We start from the raw sequence: 16,027 nt of genomic DNA, 5'->3' as shown, positions 1-16,027 counted from the left end.
GACACAAGGACTCAAGTGCTGGCACTAAGGGATCAGATAATGGGACTGAAAGTAGCTTCTCCCCCCTAAGAATGTACATTTGGACAGGTGCCAATGGGCTTGTAGGTAGCCTGCAAACCCTCCATGATGGGTCTATTACTGAAACCACTGCAGAAGCATCTGCCCTCTGTTCTGGATTCTTCCCAGCACATCATTTAGTGGAAGATATAACCTAAGTCACATGGATTTTCTTTTTTGTGTCCACTACCTCAAGAAACTTATGACATGGGATGTGGCCAATTCCTTGTAAGCTTTTTATCAGAAGTATTTACAGTGTAAGATGCAGGAAGAAAGCTGAAAATGACATCCACATGTGGTCTTAGGACCAGATAATCTTCATAGTTCTGTTAAAGCACTGATCTTCATTGTTCAGTACCAAATGAAGCACTTGTCCCTTAAAATTTGTTACCTGTTCATTCTGCAAGAACAGATGTTTAAGAAACCTGCCTGTCCTGGAGATGAAACCATCTTGTATGATGTTGCTGAAACAGCAGCTCTGTACATCAGCCTCTCCCTTTTGCAATCTGTTAACATTTTTAGGTTAAAGAACATATTAAGCAATTATGGGTGTCAATTGCTCTATGCTGAATTATGAAAGTACCCTATTAAACAAAATATTTCAGAGCTTTTTCAACATAAAGGAAATAAAATTGAGTTTGTGAATGAAAATGCTTTTCCTATTCCTTCTTACTTAGACATAGCATCTTTTAAGATGGGTCCAGAGAAGAATCCTGTCTTTGTCTTGATTAGGTAAAAGATGTGCTGAGGATCAGAGACCATAATCAACCAGCTTCAAAGTTTCATTCAAACATGACAGAATCAGTTACAAAACCTGCAGAAGGTAACTTCAGACAACTGCAGATTCCCTCAAGCTCCATTAAACCAGGAAGTTCACAGGTGGGGATCAGAGGTAAACCTGTAGTTCCCAAACAAATAAAATACTGCTAAGGTAGTGTTTCTCAAACAGTTCCAAGAGGGATCCTGAAATATAAAGAAGAAAGACTAAGAAATATTACCTGTAATTTCATCCCACAGAGGGCTGAACAGAGATGGCTAGACAGACTCCCAAGAAGTTTGAGTGATTTTATACTGAGAAGAAAAATACATGAGTATTCTACTGCAGAAGTGTGTTACTTCCACCACTCAAATAGTCAAAATTTATAACCAATCTTTACCTAGTGTTCTACTGGGAAATATGATTTCCAGGTAAAAAGAAAAAATGACCTATTATATGAAAGTGGCATAATACAGCTTACTGAGCTATGAAAGCAACCTATTCAAGAGCATTCCAGTCAGTTCTGAAAATACATTTTATTATGAAAAACAGTTAAAACAAGATCAAACCATTAATTCAGACACATAAGAAATTCTTTGAAGTAAAAGCACACACAAGATTATAGAACAATCAGAGAGACTCTCCATCATCTAGCATGTTTTAGTCCAACTCTATGTTAGATTTTAGGACCACGATTATTAAGGTACCGGCAACACTCACCTTGGAGGATTTATCAAGTAATAATTTGTTAATTTTACACAGGGGATTTTGACCTAAACAGAATGAATGCTTCTTTGTCTACACAGTGCCAGGCTTCCTGTTTTGTGACATTCCAGTTGTGGTTTGGTGATCTAGAATAACACTGTCTATCAAAATTCAAGCAGCCTCACTTCAGACTCCATCCAAATCATCCACAGCTGTGCTGAAAATGCAGCCAGTGTGCAAAAAACAACTTGAATCTAGAAATAACTCCAAACTCTTTGTAATATTGTTTTACTAAGTGTGTCTGAGCTAAATACAAACTCCTTAAGAGCACACTGATATCATCAGTTCAATGCTAAATGCAGCTAATTCTAGCACAGAAAGCCCCATTGGCTCAAATTTGGATGAGGCAGGATACAAGATGTAGTGAAGGTGAAGGAATGTGTCTTGTAGAACAGCAGGTATTCAATGCCAAGTCTCAGCACGTGTCACACAGTGTAAAACCACATTTGACTATGGGGAAAAAATATGGGGGCAAAAGCCTTTCCCTGTGTTTTTATACTAAGAGCAGTCCTAAACAGAACAGCCAATCTAATGCATTTGCATTTAAAATTCACCAGAGCTTACACAAAAAGGAGCTCTACTGGCATCACTGACACCACTGAGAGGAAAAGCCAGCACTGAAGGGGAATGGCATTGTTAGAACTGTAAGGACAACCTTCCAGAATAGGAAATTCTCATCCACTCACCATTCAAATTTGTGGAGTGGCCAGAAAGTAAAGATCCAATTCATATTTAATGCCCACCATGTCCAGCAACAGAAAAGAGGCTTAAATGCATCAAGGTCATAAGTAGAGGCACCAGGTCTTTCCTGTGTGTTATCTTCTCTTCCTTGTTTTCTGCCAGAAAAAGAACTAATGCCATCCAAATCACCCATCTGATCTTACCAACAGGTAACTCCTTGCTGTTGACAGTAACTCACTTCCAGACTGCAAGTCTGTGCTCAGTAACAACCTGATTAATGTCTCTTAATGTGTTGGAATTATTTCTTCAGATTTTTACAGGGCAAATTCACCATTTATTTCAGTGAGCTTAATCCAGTTCTAAGAGGCATTCCTACTCTTAACAGAATGCTTCCTGAGACAGACACTGGATAAGCCAATTTACTTTGAAGGGCTTTTCCTTTTGCTCAGGAAAATCCCTCTGATCTAATTCTCCACTGAAGCTCCTGTGTTAAAAGAGGTTTCTGGCCAATGAAACAGGAAATCTGAGGAGACATAATTGACTCATTCCTTGAATGAGTTTTGTTCCTTGTGTTTCACAGCACAGCTACTCCTCCTTCGCAGCGGCTGGTGATCATGTTGGCAATTTCAGTCCAGCTGTCCATGTGAGGGTTATAAACTTCAACAGAGTCAGAGGTTACTGGAGCAGCAAAATCAGGACTGGGAGCTCTGCCTCCTGAGGCATAGAGAAGTCCATTCACAGCCACAACACAAACACCAGCTCTTGGGATCTTCATCGACGCAACTTCAACCCACTTTTCCTAACAAAAAGGTGAAAGATGAAGAAATAGCTTTAAGGCAAGCCCTGATTCTGCTAAAGTAACTTTTAAAGCTTAAAGACTGAAACATATACAAAGAATACTGTGTATAACTTCACAGGTTTACATGTGATATGTGTACATATCCAGAAGATTACCAAGACAGGAATGACAACACTTTCACAATAGGTCCAAATTGTGGTAATCTCTAAAAGCAGATCCCATACTGTCTGCACACAACACCCCTCCCTTTCTTCAGTCACTGCAAGATGCAGTCAGTCTCTAAAATAGAGCATGGCACAGTTTGAGGTGGGGGAAACAGGAAAACTAGATTCAATTTGAAAAGCAAAACAGATGGCACATGGGATTATGTTCTGCTTTTAAGAGTAGCTACTCTTCCAAAGAGCATCATAAAAACATGAGCAATATCAGTATGGAATTTTTTTTAATCTTCTAGTCATGCTGAAACATCACTACATTTTGATGTAGAAGAAGATCCTCAAATTTTGCAATAAAAGGTAACTCTTACCTTTACAATGAGTTTTTTCCCTCTATTCAGATTATTGAGCTTTCTGTTGCAGAGGGGGAATCTATCCTCTCATCTTAACCCTAAGAAGTATTTACCAAACTACAGTATATCTGTGCATAGTTAAACCATGACAATTACTTAGGACAGACCCTGAGATCACCAAAATTTTGTTTCACTCAATATACCCAGCCAGTAGTGAAAAGGAAATGGAATTTCCAGCTTTTTCTTTTTAAAGAAAAGAAGGAGGATCTATAGCATCTTACACAAAGCTGATGCAATCTACATTTATGAAAAGAAGGGACTCTGCCCTACCTCTTCGAATGAGTATCTTTCTACACTGGCAAGTGCATCCTGGGATTCATTCCAACCTCCCACAGCATAGATACAATCGTTGAGAGCAGCTACACCAAGATAGGCTCTTCTGGTGCCCATGGGAGCGAGCTCAGACCAGCGTTTGGAGATGGGGTCGTAGACTTCAACAGAACGCAGCTCTACTCCTTCACTGCTGATACCACCAATGACATAAATCAAACCTGCAGAAACAGAGCTTCTCCTCTTTTAGGCTTCATAATACAGACAAAAAATTACTGTCACAACACAAGTTTCAGCCTGACATTAAGATGGTTAAAGAATGTCAGAAAATCCTCCTTTTGCTCAGTAGTAGAATACATAAAGCTTTTGCATGAGCAGCTTGAGGCTTGAGCACTAGAAGCTCTGAGGAAAGCAAAAATTAATTAAGTGCAGGGGAAGGTTCATTCAGAAGGCTGCAACTGCTGACCTGGCCAGCATCAAATACTTAGTAAGCACATTTATTGGTCAAGTATTTAGACATGTCTGTCTTAAAATAACCTGTGGCAAGTCTTCACTGTCACAAAGAAAAACAAGCAAACCCAAATATGGAAGATAAATAAAAGCAGTATCAGAAAGAACAATCAACTGCAAAAAGACTCGCTGCATAACCACACTGGCAGCCATGTAAAAATTTTTCATGTGATAAAAGGTAGGGGACAATAGAGAACTTTATAGTCTTTGAATTCTGCAGAATTAAAAATAGAGTATTAGAACAACAAACAAGCAAGGCACAAGCGTGTGTGACTGACAGCTCAGTACAAAGGTAAGAATTCATGACTGAGCCATAAAGCTTCAAAATCCAATGGCTGTTGGAACTATTTAGGGATATAAACTTAACAATATTCACCTTGCATTTCACAACACCCAAAGCAGTAACGGGGCTTAGCCATGCTTCCCACCACATCCCAACTATTCTCTTCAGGATCAAATCTTTCAATTGTGTTGCCAATCTCTGCTCCAACCCAGCCTCCTGCAAATAACAGCAAACACAGGAAGGAATTTAATGGCACAAAGTTGTGTATTAGCTGCATTTTTAGACATTCAGTGGACTGTTTTAGGACAAATTCTGAAATCAGCATGCAGTCAGTCTACCATGAAAATAAATTATAACTATACAATAACTCATCCACAGAGATTTAGTATATATGTTAATATTTATGGACACAGATGTTTTTCAAAACTTAAAGTTTGTGAATTTGCATCACCAAGATGTAATATTTAAGATAATTTTACAAGTTCTATGAATTAACATTAACTCCACCCAGAAAAACCCCACAACTTACCCAAAGCATAGATGGCCCCATAGCATGTGCACACGCCCAGTGCACAACGGGGATGGTTCATGGAAGCCACAGTTGTCCATTGCTTTGTAACAGGATCATAACACTCAGTACAGTCAAAAATCATCGAGTTGTCCTCACCTGCACAATAAAAGCAAGAAGAGTCAGGGGAAATGCAATCTCTTTCACTGCAGATATGGAAACATTCTTCAGCTTCTTCCAGGACAGGCAACATCTGAATACAAGATTTATCTTTTGGTGAAACAGCCAGCATAGCAAAAGCTTCACTTATACATAGTGATGATTACACATGAATCATCACTGGGAACCACTTTCATCAGTAGTTCCTGAAATGTTGCTGAAAACATCATAGAGGTAAACAACCAGGGTGCTGCATGCTTTACTCCTCAACACAACTGACTGGGTTTTCAAGACCAAAGAATGAGCTCTGTGGTGACAAAAACAGTCTACATATGCATTCTTCTGTGATGGGCTGGTAGAGTTACTCATCACATCCTTGTGCAAACAGACATAATGAGCCTTTACAGGCAGGCAGTACACAAGTGGTGTGTCCTGCGCTACTGCCTTTTGTGCTATGGGCTTCTCCTAGACTGTAAGTGAGAAAACAAATTCCATCAGTGGTGGTACATGAATCCCCCAGAACAGCCAGCATCTCTGAGCATATCTGCAGACATCTATATGGTAACCTGTGAATAGCTACACCATGAGGGAAGAGCAGCTTAGTAAAAACTGCCAGTACAGGATCCCTAACAGGCATTCACAGAGCAGTGACAGTAGAGAATCAAGGAAGAATAATTTTGAAATTATTAATTATTATTATTTTTATTATTTTTATTATTATTATTTTGAAATTATTAATTATTATTAATTTTGAAAGCCTCCATCCATGAGTTCTCTAGCATTCATGTAAGAAAGCAAGCTTATTTCAGCTGTTACCTCCAATGGCATAGACCATTCCTCCCACCACAGCCACGCCCAGCCCGCTCCGGGCCTGGTGCAGAGAGGACACCGTGGTCCAGTAGTGGCTGAAGGTGTCAAATCTCTCCACACAGCTCAGGGCTCTGCTGTCACTCCAGCGTGCTCCCTGCAGGCGGGTGTACCCACCTGCAAAGCAAGGGGAAAGGCCAAGTAAGAGCTTCCTCTTCACCCTCATGCTCCTATATCTAAACCATGAAAAATATTACAGTAGCAGCCATTAGCCACTCTTAGAAGGAACTGGATTTTTCCAAGTAGCTTCCTTTTTCCAGCATACAAGGAAGAATGGTTGCCTCAAGGGTCATGGAAATTGTGCTGAGCTGATGCCACAACACTAAAAATATTAGAATTCATGTTTTCAGTAAAATACAAGGATCGGCCAACAGCCTTTGCTGCATAACATACTGGCAGCCATGTAAAAACTTTTCATGAGATAAAAGGCAGAAGACAAGAGAGAACTTTATAGTCTTTGAATTATACAGAATTAAAAATAGAGTATTAGAACAACAAACAAGCGAGGCACAAGTGTGTGTGACTGACAGCTCAGTACAAGCTGGTGTTACTGCCCACAGAGTGAAACAAACACATTCCCTTCCAATATAAAACTGCAGCTTTGCTGAAAACTTGGATTTTCAAGTATCCCATCATATGAACCACAGTGTCCTGCACAGAGAAAACTTCAGCCATCAGAACAAAATGTGCAGTGAATTTGCATACACCATTCCAGCAGTGAGCCCTGGTAAATCCTCTGCTGATTTGCAGTTTTCCACCCAAAGCAAATTATTTTTGAACAGTAAATCTGGGCTTTGAATGCCATGTCACAATGACAAGAAATGTGAATGCTGGACTCCTGTGCAATTCTAATCAAAGCTGCTAACGTGGTAACTCAGCCATGATGTAATGTTTTGGAATCATTATATATTTTGATTTTTAAAATAATTCTCAAGTATCTCCTTCATTCCTGCATTCTGAGATACTACTTCATTTGTTTTATAAGGTTCAAACAGCCACATTCTAACCTACTGCATAAAGGTACTTCCTGGCTTTCCTCCGGGGACGACCTTTAGAAGCCTGCAGAAAACTGCTGACCTTGTTCTCTTTGGGAGACTTAGAGACTTCACAATATTCTTTCAACAGAGTTTGCAGGGCCACTCGAAGACTGAAATCTGGAATACCTTCAAAAGTAACATAAGCAGAATAAGAATAAAATTAGCAAAATTGAAAAAAAATCACAGTGAAAAGTAACAAATTGTAAGCAATTCAGTTGTAGAAAAATTACTAACTCCTCCAAAAACAGCAGACAAATCAATGTTGCTTACTTTTATAAGGCATTTTCAAAAGCATGTTTTTAAAGTAAGCTGTGCTTATTTTTTAAAAATAGCGCTTGTTTCCTATATTTTTTTCATTCATCATGCCATTAATGTAAAGAATAGTCCACCAAAGCCCAGTAACTCTGAACAACACATAGTTTGCTCATATGCATGCATCTGATATTCCTTCTCTCACTTACTTTCTATGTATTTTAACAGCCTTTGCGCTGGTAGCAGAGGGAACCGAACAGGCTCCAGTACTTCCACGACGTATTTCTTTCTTTTCCCCACGTCCTTCAGAATCCATTGCATCGCTGCCGCGAACACCTGGTACTCGTCCTCGATGCTCAGGTCCTCGCTCCGCAGGATCTTCACGAGCTGCTCCTTGGTGAGCGCCAGGAACTCCTCCCCGCCCTGCACCTCCAGGAAGTGCGCGTGGATGTAGCTTTCGGTGAACTCCATCAAGTCGTGACAGGCGATCTGCTCGGAGAACTGGAAGAGGCCGATGCAGTTCAGCGGGTCGATCTGGCCCTTGAGGAACTCGCAGCAGAGCTCCACCACCTCGGTGAGCTGCAGCATGTCCGCGGCGACGATGAGCTCCTGGACGTTGTGCTCCGCGATGCTCACCACCCCTGCGGGCACCAAACCACAGCGGGGCCCCGCTCCAGCCTGCGGCAGCCGGGCACCCACCCCCTGCCCCGCCGCCAGCCCTCACCTGTGTAGATGAAGTCGAGCAGCGTGTGGAAGGTGTCCGCCTCCACGCCCGCGATCCGCACCACGTCCCGCCCGGACTCCTTCATGCCGCCCGCGAACAGCGCCGCGAAGTACGGGCTGCTGGCCGCTAGCACCAGGCGGTGCACGGAGAACGCCTCCGGGCCCACCTCCAGCCGCACGTCGCAGAAGCTGTGCCCGGCGCGCAGCCGGTTGATCTGGGCCAGGAGGAGGCGGGCGTGCCGCTCGGAACTGGAGACGGAGCTGGAGGCAGAGCCGCCCTTGCCCATCCCGGCACTCGCCGCCATCGCTGCTGCGGCACCGGCACCCCCCGGCGCCGGCCTCGCGCCGCGCACGCGCCCCGCTCTCCCCGCCCCGGCGCGTGCGCGGCGGGGAAGTGAGGGGCGCGCTCCGGCTGAGGCGGCGCTGCCTGGACGGGGCGGGCACCGGTACGGGCGGGGGCTGAGGGCGCTGTGGGGACTCCGTGGTTTGTGAGGGCTCCGTGTGTGCCGAGGGCTCTGTGTGCCGAGAACCCTGCCCTCACGGCGGCACTGGTTCAGATACCTCTGTTGGCTCCTTTGTCTATGCGCCTGCCTGGGCACCTGGCCTCGTGAGGCCCCACAGGAATCACGTAATCATCAAGGTTGGAAGAGAACTTTAAGGTTATTAATTCCAATGGTCTACCCAGCACTGCTCCTGTAACTCCCTAAATTGCTAAACCACATCACCCAGTGCCAGATCCAGATGTCTCTCAAACACCTCCAGGGCTGGTGACTTCACCGCTTCCCTGGACACTGCCTATTCCACTGCCTGACCACCCAAAGAGTGAAATTTTTTTTTTCTAACATCTAATCTGAATCTCATCTGTCTTAGCTTAAGGCCATTTCCTCTGGTCCTCTCACTGCAGTAAAAGAGACTGACCCGAACCTCGCTATAACCTCCTTAGTGGGAATTGTGGAGAGCAGTGAGGTCCCCCCTGAGCCTCCTTGAGACTGAACAACACCTGCTGCCCCAGCAGCCCCTCATAAGACACGTTTTCTAGCTTTGTTGCTTTCCCTGGGCATGCTCCAGCACCTCAATGTCCATTTTAAAGTGAGGAGACCCTGTGTACCCCTATAGACACCTCTGGTCCCTGCTCTGCAAAGAGCTTGTTTGTGGTTAAAACTGATCCTGCAATAGGTTATTCATATAGTTACTGCCTTCACAACCTCTGTCCCTCAGTCCTAGTCATGCTCTTGCAAACTGGGTGCTTATGAGAAATATGGCTGTGTTGGGGAGAAATTGCAGCTGCCACCAGCCCAGGGAACGGCAGAAATGAGAGGCAGGGACACTGTCTGGGACTGTGGCAGCAGAGCAGTGTTGACAGGGGATAAGCATCACATACTGAGGTAAACGCACATGATCACTGGGTTTGGCAGAGCTGACGCTGGTTGTGAGAGAAAAGCATCCCTCCTGAGTTTTCCACAACTGTTCCAGGAGCATGACAGGCAGGCACGGCCCAGCAGCCCCTTTGTCCACAGTGTCATGCCATGTGTGGGCCTTCCTCCTTGTTCCAGCACAGATGTTTCATCAGTGTCCTGTAGCAGCACCATGTGGGTCACGGGGCTCAGCCCTGATCCTGAGGCAAAGTGTGCTTCCATCTTAGTCTGTGTAATTCCCTGAGTCAGGGCATGCCTGAGCTCTGATGGGGGATGAACATCACTTACTGAGTTAAGTGCACGCAGTCACTGGGTCCAGCAGAGCTGGCACTAATTCTGAGAGAAAAACATGTCCAGAGTTTTCCACAGCTGTTCCAGGAGCATAACATCCAGCCAGAGCAAAAAGCGATCCGAGAGCCACTTGGAAAGCTTCCATATCTATTTACTGTGAGGCTGGGAAAGAAAAACATGTCTGCTCACAGTTACAGTGGTCATGGCCCCTCAGGCTTTTCTCATGAGTCTGCATTTCATTGTAATAACTTTTAAATGTACTTCTGGAAAGAATCTGAATCATGATACCCTCGGGGGGCTGTTGGTTTCTGTCTTCATCAGCATTACACTCTAATTACATTTCAAGTTGGTCTTCAAAAAATACCCATAGAAAACATAGATCTAGAGAGAAGGTTTCTGCAAGTACACAGTTGGATGCATGCTGATATAACTCTATATATTTTAAGCTTGGCTAATAAATGCGTCAAAGTTTTTCTCTTTTGACACATCAGTAAAAGAAACCAGACCCCTCTCGCGCTGACATTTTATTCATCGGAAGTGGCCTGTGAGTAAAAGGCTTAGAATTTTCCTAAATGCCAGTGGCTCGCTGGCTGGCTGATGTCAGCTGTTGGACTCTTGGCCAGCACTAGGATTTCACACCATAGTTCCAAATTTATGGACACAAAATAGTGTTGCTGAGAAAGTAATTTTGCCCCAAAGGCCTGTGCTGTGTTGTGTTCATGGTTCTGCCCCCAGCAAAGGGCACTTCTTCAGCAGGTGTCTTCTAGGCCACACAGGAGCTGTACAGGATGGAGCTAATGATGCCATATACTATTGTGAATCTCCCAAAACATGCTGTAGATTTTCAGGAATAAGTCTGAAAGTACCTTTGACAGTGTGAAATTGCACCATGTAATGAGGAAGCCTTTTGATTAACCAACACCAAGAATGGTAGTCATTGTAGTGAAGGAATTAAAAATGTCTTCAATTTTAATATAACAGATTTTAAAAAATATATTTGCCAGTAAACCAGCTGAATGCTGACTGTGATGTAGGACAGGTGACAAAAAAAGGCATGCTCTGTGCTCCTTATGTCCCACTGCCCACACCTGCTCAGAAGTGCTGCTGCCACCCTGCCAAAAGAGTGAGAAGATTTCACAAAAAACTATCCACGTTTTCTCTTGAAAAACCCCTGTGCCACAGAGGCCCATGGCTGCTCAGATTTCTCTGGCTGAAGGGCTCTCAGGAAAACCTTTCCGGATGCCTGGATGATATTCTGCGGAGCCACGGGAGGTGTCTGTGCTGCTCTTCCCGAATCCTGCAGGTGCCGCTGTTACCGCAGGGAGATGCATTGGAGCAATAATAAAACCGGGACTGCAGGGTGACGTATTGGAACATTAACAAAATCGGGAGGCTGAAAGGTGTCGCCTGTGCGGATGCTGAATCTCTCCTTTCTTACAGTATGATTTAAGTTTCTCGTTGCGTTTTGTTGTTGCTTTTTTTGTTGTTGTTGTGTGGTTTTTTGTTTTTTTTTCCCTGAATTTGATAAAAGATGGAGAGCTCTTAGTCTTAAAAAGCCAAAAAACCCAAACACCCACCCTAAAACCCAAAAAGAGTAATAATTGATTTGAATGTGCAGTTTTGCATGACTGCTTCTTCTCAGAACCTGTCCATTATACCTGCAGTTTTGGGGACCATTTTGACTTAAAACCCTTTGCCATACTTGGCTGTTAAATTCCCTCTTGCAGAGGAGACGTGAAACTCAGAGCTTGACCATTCACAGGTACATCAAATCCCATGGGATCTTTTGTGATAGGGAGCCACTTTCTGTTGCCACCAGAATGTGCCATAATTCCCCCCCCAGTTTAGTGGGTATGAAATCTTCGCTTCCTGTCACAAACTGCATCTCTGCACTTTGCCTCCTGTGCGAAGGCATCTGCTGTTACCTTTCAATGGTACAGGCAGTTGCCATTTTTGTTACTAATTACCCACTATAGTTGCTACTTGTAATGTAATGCACTGGATCTAACAGAGGAGAGGTGTTCTACAGCCTCACCAAAATGGAAAGGAGCTTTGTGTTTTGATGTGCAGGTAAGAGGATACAACCATTTTTGCTCCTTTGCTCCACTTCCCTAAATTCCACAAGGATTTGAACTCAAACTTCTCCCAGGAAAGCCAAAATTGCAGAAGTGCAGAGCTACCAAGAGCTCCCGAGGAGTACAAACACCTGTAGTACAAGCATCTAAGCTACATCTCTTACACTTCCAAGACACCTTGTCTCTGCTAAGGTCCAGGTTTTTCCCACATGTCCCATTTACTCTGGATGCCGTTGCATGCCCAAAGCAATGATGCAGATCAGCAGTCTGTGAATGCACAGTTGGTGGGTGCTGTTGTGCATTCCCTGAAAGGGTAAGACAAGGCAGGCTGCTGGACTTCACACTCTTCAGCCTGGAGGAGAAAAGAGGCTCCCTGGCTACTTGTAAGGTATTTTTCAAAGACAGCATTGGTTTACCCCATTGTCACCTCAATGGTGATCATCACAACTGCTTATTGTGTTTGTCTACTCAGCCAAAAGCCTCTAATGAGCTACAGACACTCTATTCTAATTAGATACCTGCATAAACCTGTTGTCAGCTTATGCTTTCACGTGATACATAAGCTTCAGTGGATAAAGAAGTTTCCCTTCAGGGTCTGAATGTTTCCTACCTCAGTGGGTTGTGCTTCTCAGGGAGATAACACATTTTCCAGACTCAAGCCAGGCATGAGAATTCTTTCTCGACAGGGTTGGGCCAGGCCCAAGAGCTGTTACCTTAATTTCTGTGAGGGTTAATGAATCTTGATGAATATGTGTGTATGTGCGTGTAGAGCAGAGGTCTGAACTGAAATTAACCCAAACACAGAGAGCAAGAGGAGTCCCCAAAGACAATCTTTCTGCACAGGCAGTCCCACAATACAGGGCTTGTGTGAAAACATTTAAGTTTTCACACTACCAGCAAGGTGATGATGGCTCCGTCCATTTTTCAGCCGAACTGATAATGGCTTGAGAAACTGTACAGCTGGGCTTGCCCCTCTCCTCTCCTCTCCTCTCCTCTCCTCTCCTCTCCTCTCCTCTCCTCTCCTCTCCTCTCCTCTCCTCTCCTCTCCTCTCCTCTCCTCTCCTCTCCTCTCCTCTCCTCTCCTCTCCTCTCCTCTCCTCTCCTCTCCTCTCCTCTCCTCTCCTCTCCTCTCCTCTCCTCTCCTCTCCTCTCCTCTCCTCTCCTCTCCTCTCCTCTCCTCTCCTCTCCTCTCCTCTCCTCTCCTCTCCTCTCCTCTCCTCTCCTCTCCTCTCCTCTCCTCTCCTCTCCTCTCCTCTCCTCCTCTCCTCATCTTTAGAAGCCATTGTGAACTTTTTTCTGTTTTGAAATTCATAACAAAGTATTTAATATTTTCACTCTAATGTGGCTTGAGGTAAAGGTGGCGTTAAGGTAACAGCCTGGTATCAGAGTTGTCAGTCCAGAGAGGTTTAGCACACTTGAGGTGAGGATTGAGAAACTCCCCCAAAGTATTCAGATCCCACCAAAGGTGCTGCAGCACAGGCTGTGCTGGCATCCAGTTGAGGGAGACGTTTGCCCTCTCCAGTGATCAGCCATGCCCTGGGGAGCCAGGCAGCAAAACTGGGGAACACATCTGAGCCACAAGAGGCTTCAGAGGGAATGTGACATTCCTAGTGAGTAATGCACAGATATTGTCTTGGGATTTCAGGAGCACTGGCAATATTTCACTACTGTGTGCTCCAGGCTTCACCTTCACAATAGCATTGGGTGGAAAAGGGATTGGTGTGTGATAAAAAATAATACAACAAGGAAAAAAAACATTTTTCAGTCCTAAAGTATGCCCCAGCAATGAAAGGATTGTGTCACCTGACCTACTTGTGTGGAGAGGTTTATGTTCTAGGTACACTTACCTAGCAGGAAGTTTGGAGGAATTCCAGTGAAATGGGGAATGTTGTGTAACATGCATGGCTACAGTTCCCCACCACTTAGAAGATTCTTGTGTTTAAGCCATAGATCTGGATCAATTCCAGGCAATTTGATTTAAAATAAACATCCTGGATGCAGTGTGTCAGATACTAGCACAATAATGTTTTAGTCTTCCTCATTTCTCCCGTGGGAATAATTATTCCATGAAGAAGGAAAGTGATCTAATGAGAGAATTAACTCAAGAGCTTGAACATTGAATTAGTCACAGCTGTCTGAGAGGGGAACCAAGGCGAGCTCCACAGAGACCTCACTGCATTTCCAAGGAAGGAGGCCAAAAGAATACTGGAACTGGGATAGCAGCTGGTGTCAAAACAGAGGCAGGAGAGATATGCTTTTAGGAGAGAGACTTTCCTCCCTTATTTATCTGTGAAGATAAATCTCAGCAGTAGGGAATCACTGCAGCTTTATCTTGGAGATGTTGAAAGCTGCCAGATTGTTGAGGTCTGATCCTAACTGTGTCCTCACACTTATTTGAAGAAGATGATTGATTTCATAGCTTGGGTCTTTTTTCACTGTGGTCTGGAGCTGACCTGCAGCTTCACACTGAATTAGATCTGCTCTCTTAGGTGACTGTATCAAAGGTGCAGGTTTTTTGTTTTTTTTTTTGCCAAAAGGAAAAATGAGTTGTGCTTGAGAATTATCAGTCTTCAGGCATGGGGGAATTCAGTCTTGCAGTTAGTAAAGTTTGGCAATGTTTCAAATTGTAATCCAAACCCTAATGCTTTCTGGACTCTTTACTTAACTCTTGTTTAAATCTCAGTGTTTCCTTGGATAATAAAGTAGAGCAAACATACAATAGACATGTCTGAAGTATGTGCCTTTTTTTAAAATAACCCCAAGTTATGCAAACCTTTGGAACAGAAAAAAAAGGAAGGAAAATAACCAGAAAATGTGCATGAATTCAGCTAATTTCTTTCCTTTTAAATTATATAGTCATTAGATATATACCAAGAGCACATTTGTTCTCCTAGAAGATACTGCACTGGAGTTGACAGAGCTTGTGAGCTGATTTCATTGGGAAGATGGATAGAGTTAAACTCTGCCTGATACCCACCACATTCCAGAGCCTGTGTGATGCAGAGGGGTCATTCCAGAAGCAGCCCTCAGTGGAATGTGAGATACGTCACCAGCTCTGAGTAACTGTTAGTAGGATGTCTGTAGGTCCTGCATCTGCTTGCTTGGTGAGTCAGGACTTCCAGGGCTCTGCACACACTGAAGCCTTGAAAGATTAAACCTTCTTCCACAGTGTAACATTTCAGCTGGAAATGGCATAGCTTGCTGCTATGCATCCCAGCTCCTTGGCTGCTCTGCTGTTCCTTTGCCATGTATTTTCCTGGATAATTTTTTCCAATGATTTACCTTTCCTCAGCGCAAGCATTTTTCATCTCCCTTTTTAGAATTTCAGCTTTGGAGGCTTGGTCTAGTTCTTTGAATTTAAATATAATTTTTATTCTAATCTTGTCCTTCAAAGTGCTTGCAAAATCTTTGCTTCATGGTTTAGGAAAACATAAGTTGACTGGATCAGAACAGATCCTTAGGGATTTCTAACAGAAGATTTGAGTTTAATAACAACACACTCATAGTAAACTTTTAATGTGTTTTTAAGCAAGTATTATGGTGATTTCATTTGCACTTTTATTTTTCTCCAGTTGCTTATCAGAATATTATATCAAATGTTATCAAAATCTTAAAAAGCCAAATTCATCTATATCTTTCTCTTTGGGCTGGTTGTCTCTCAGCAAGGCAAATTAGCCTGACATCATTTGTCTTATATAGTGCAATGATTTTTTTTTTTTGTATAATTTCATTATCCTTCAAGGTCCACAGAAATGTATGGTTTAATAATTTGTTTTGGTTTTTGGGTGCTCAGGCTTTTTGCACTATTTTATTTCATAAAAACCTGGAGCATCAGACTCAATGATCTTAAAGGTCTTTTCAAACCTGAACAATTCTGTGATTCTATAATATTTGCATAACAACTTTTGCATGACAATTTAACATAATAACATTTTCTGAGATTATCTTACAAAGCGCAGCTCCATTTGCAATGTGAAAAAAGACTCTGCAGCAGAACTTGTCTGTGCTAG

The 16,027-nt window shown here is 43.3% G+C and overlaps 1 protein-coding gene across 1 annotated transcript; it reads right to left on the bottom strand.

Annotated features, from left to right (window-relative positions):
• Nucleotides 1-1,331: 1,331 nt before the first annotated feature.
• On the bottom strand, nucleotides 1,332-8,618 carry IPP (intracisternal A particle-promoted polypeptide). The gene is made up of 8 exons (XM_005482218.4): nucleotides 8,238-8,618; nucleotides 7,723-8,154; nucleotides 7,232-7,387; nucleotides 6,174-6,341; nucleotides 5,220-5,357; nucleotides 4,784-4,906; nucleotides 3,898-4,118; nucleotides 1,332-3,059 (listed from the first exon to the last, which is right to left on the bottom strand). The coding sequence occupies exons 1-8, from the start codon at nucleotides 8,539-8,541 to the stop codon at nucleotides 2,835-2,837; spliced, it is 1,767 nt and encodes a 588-aa protein (XP_005482275.2). The 5' UTR covers nucleotides 8,542-8,618; the 3' UTR covers nucleotides 1,332-2,834.
• Nucleotides 8,619-16,027: the final 7,409 nt, after the last annotated feature.

This window comes from Zonotrichia albicollis, chromosome 8 (assembly GCF_047830755.1).
Source record: "Zonotrichia albicollis isolate bZonAlb1 chromosome 8, bZonAlb1.hap1, whole genome shotgun sequence".
In the NCBI taxonomy this organism is placed as follows: Eukaryota; Metazoa; Chordata; class Aves; order Passeriformes; family Passerellidae; genus Zonotrichia; species Zonotrichia albicollis.
This window is presented reverse-complemented; position numbering and strand designations above follow the sequence as displayed.

Excerpts from the sequence above, each read along its gene's own strand:
- IPP (XM_005482218.4), bottom strand. The coding sequence starts at position 8,541 with ATGGCGGCGAGTGCCGGGATGGGCAAGGGCGGCTCTGCCTCCAGCTCC. Across the intron at positions 6,342-7,231 it reads GAAGTACCTTTATGCAGTAG|GTGGGTACACCCGCCTGCAG; the intron begins GTTAGAATGTGG and ends CTTGCTTTGCAG. Across the intron at positions 5,358-6,173 it reads AATGGTCTATGCCATTGGAG|GTGAGGACAACTCGATGATT; the intron begins GTAACAGCTGAA and ends TTTATTGTGCAG.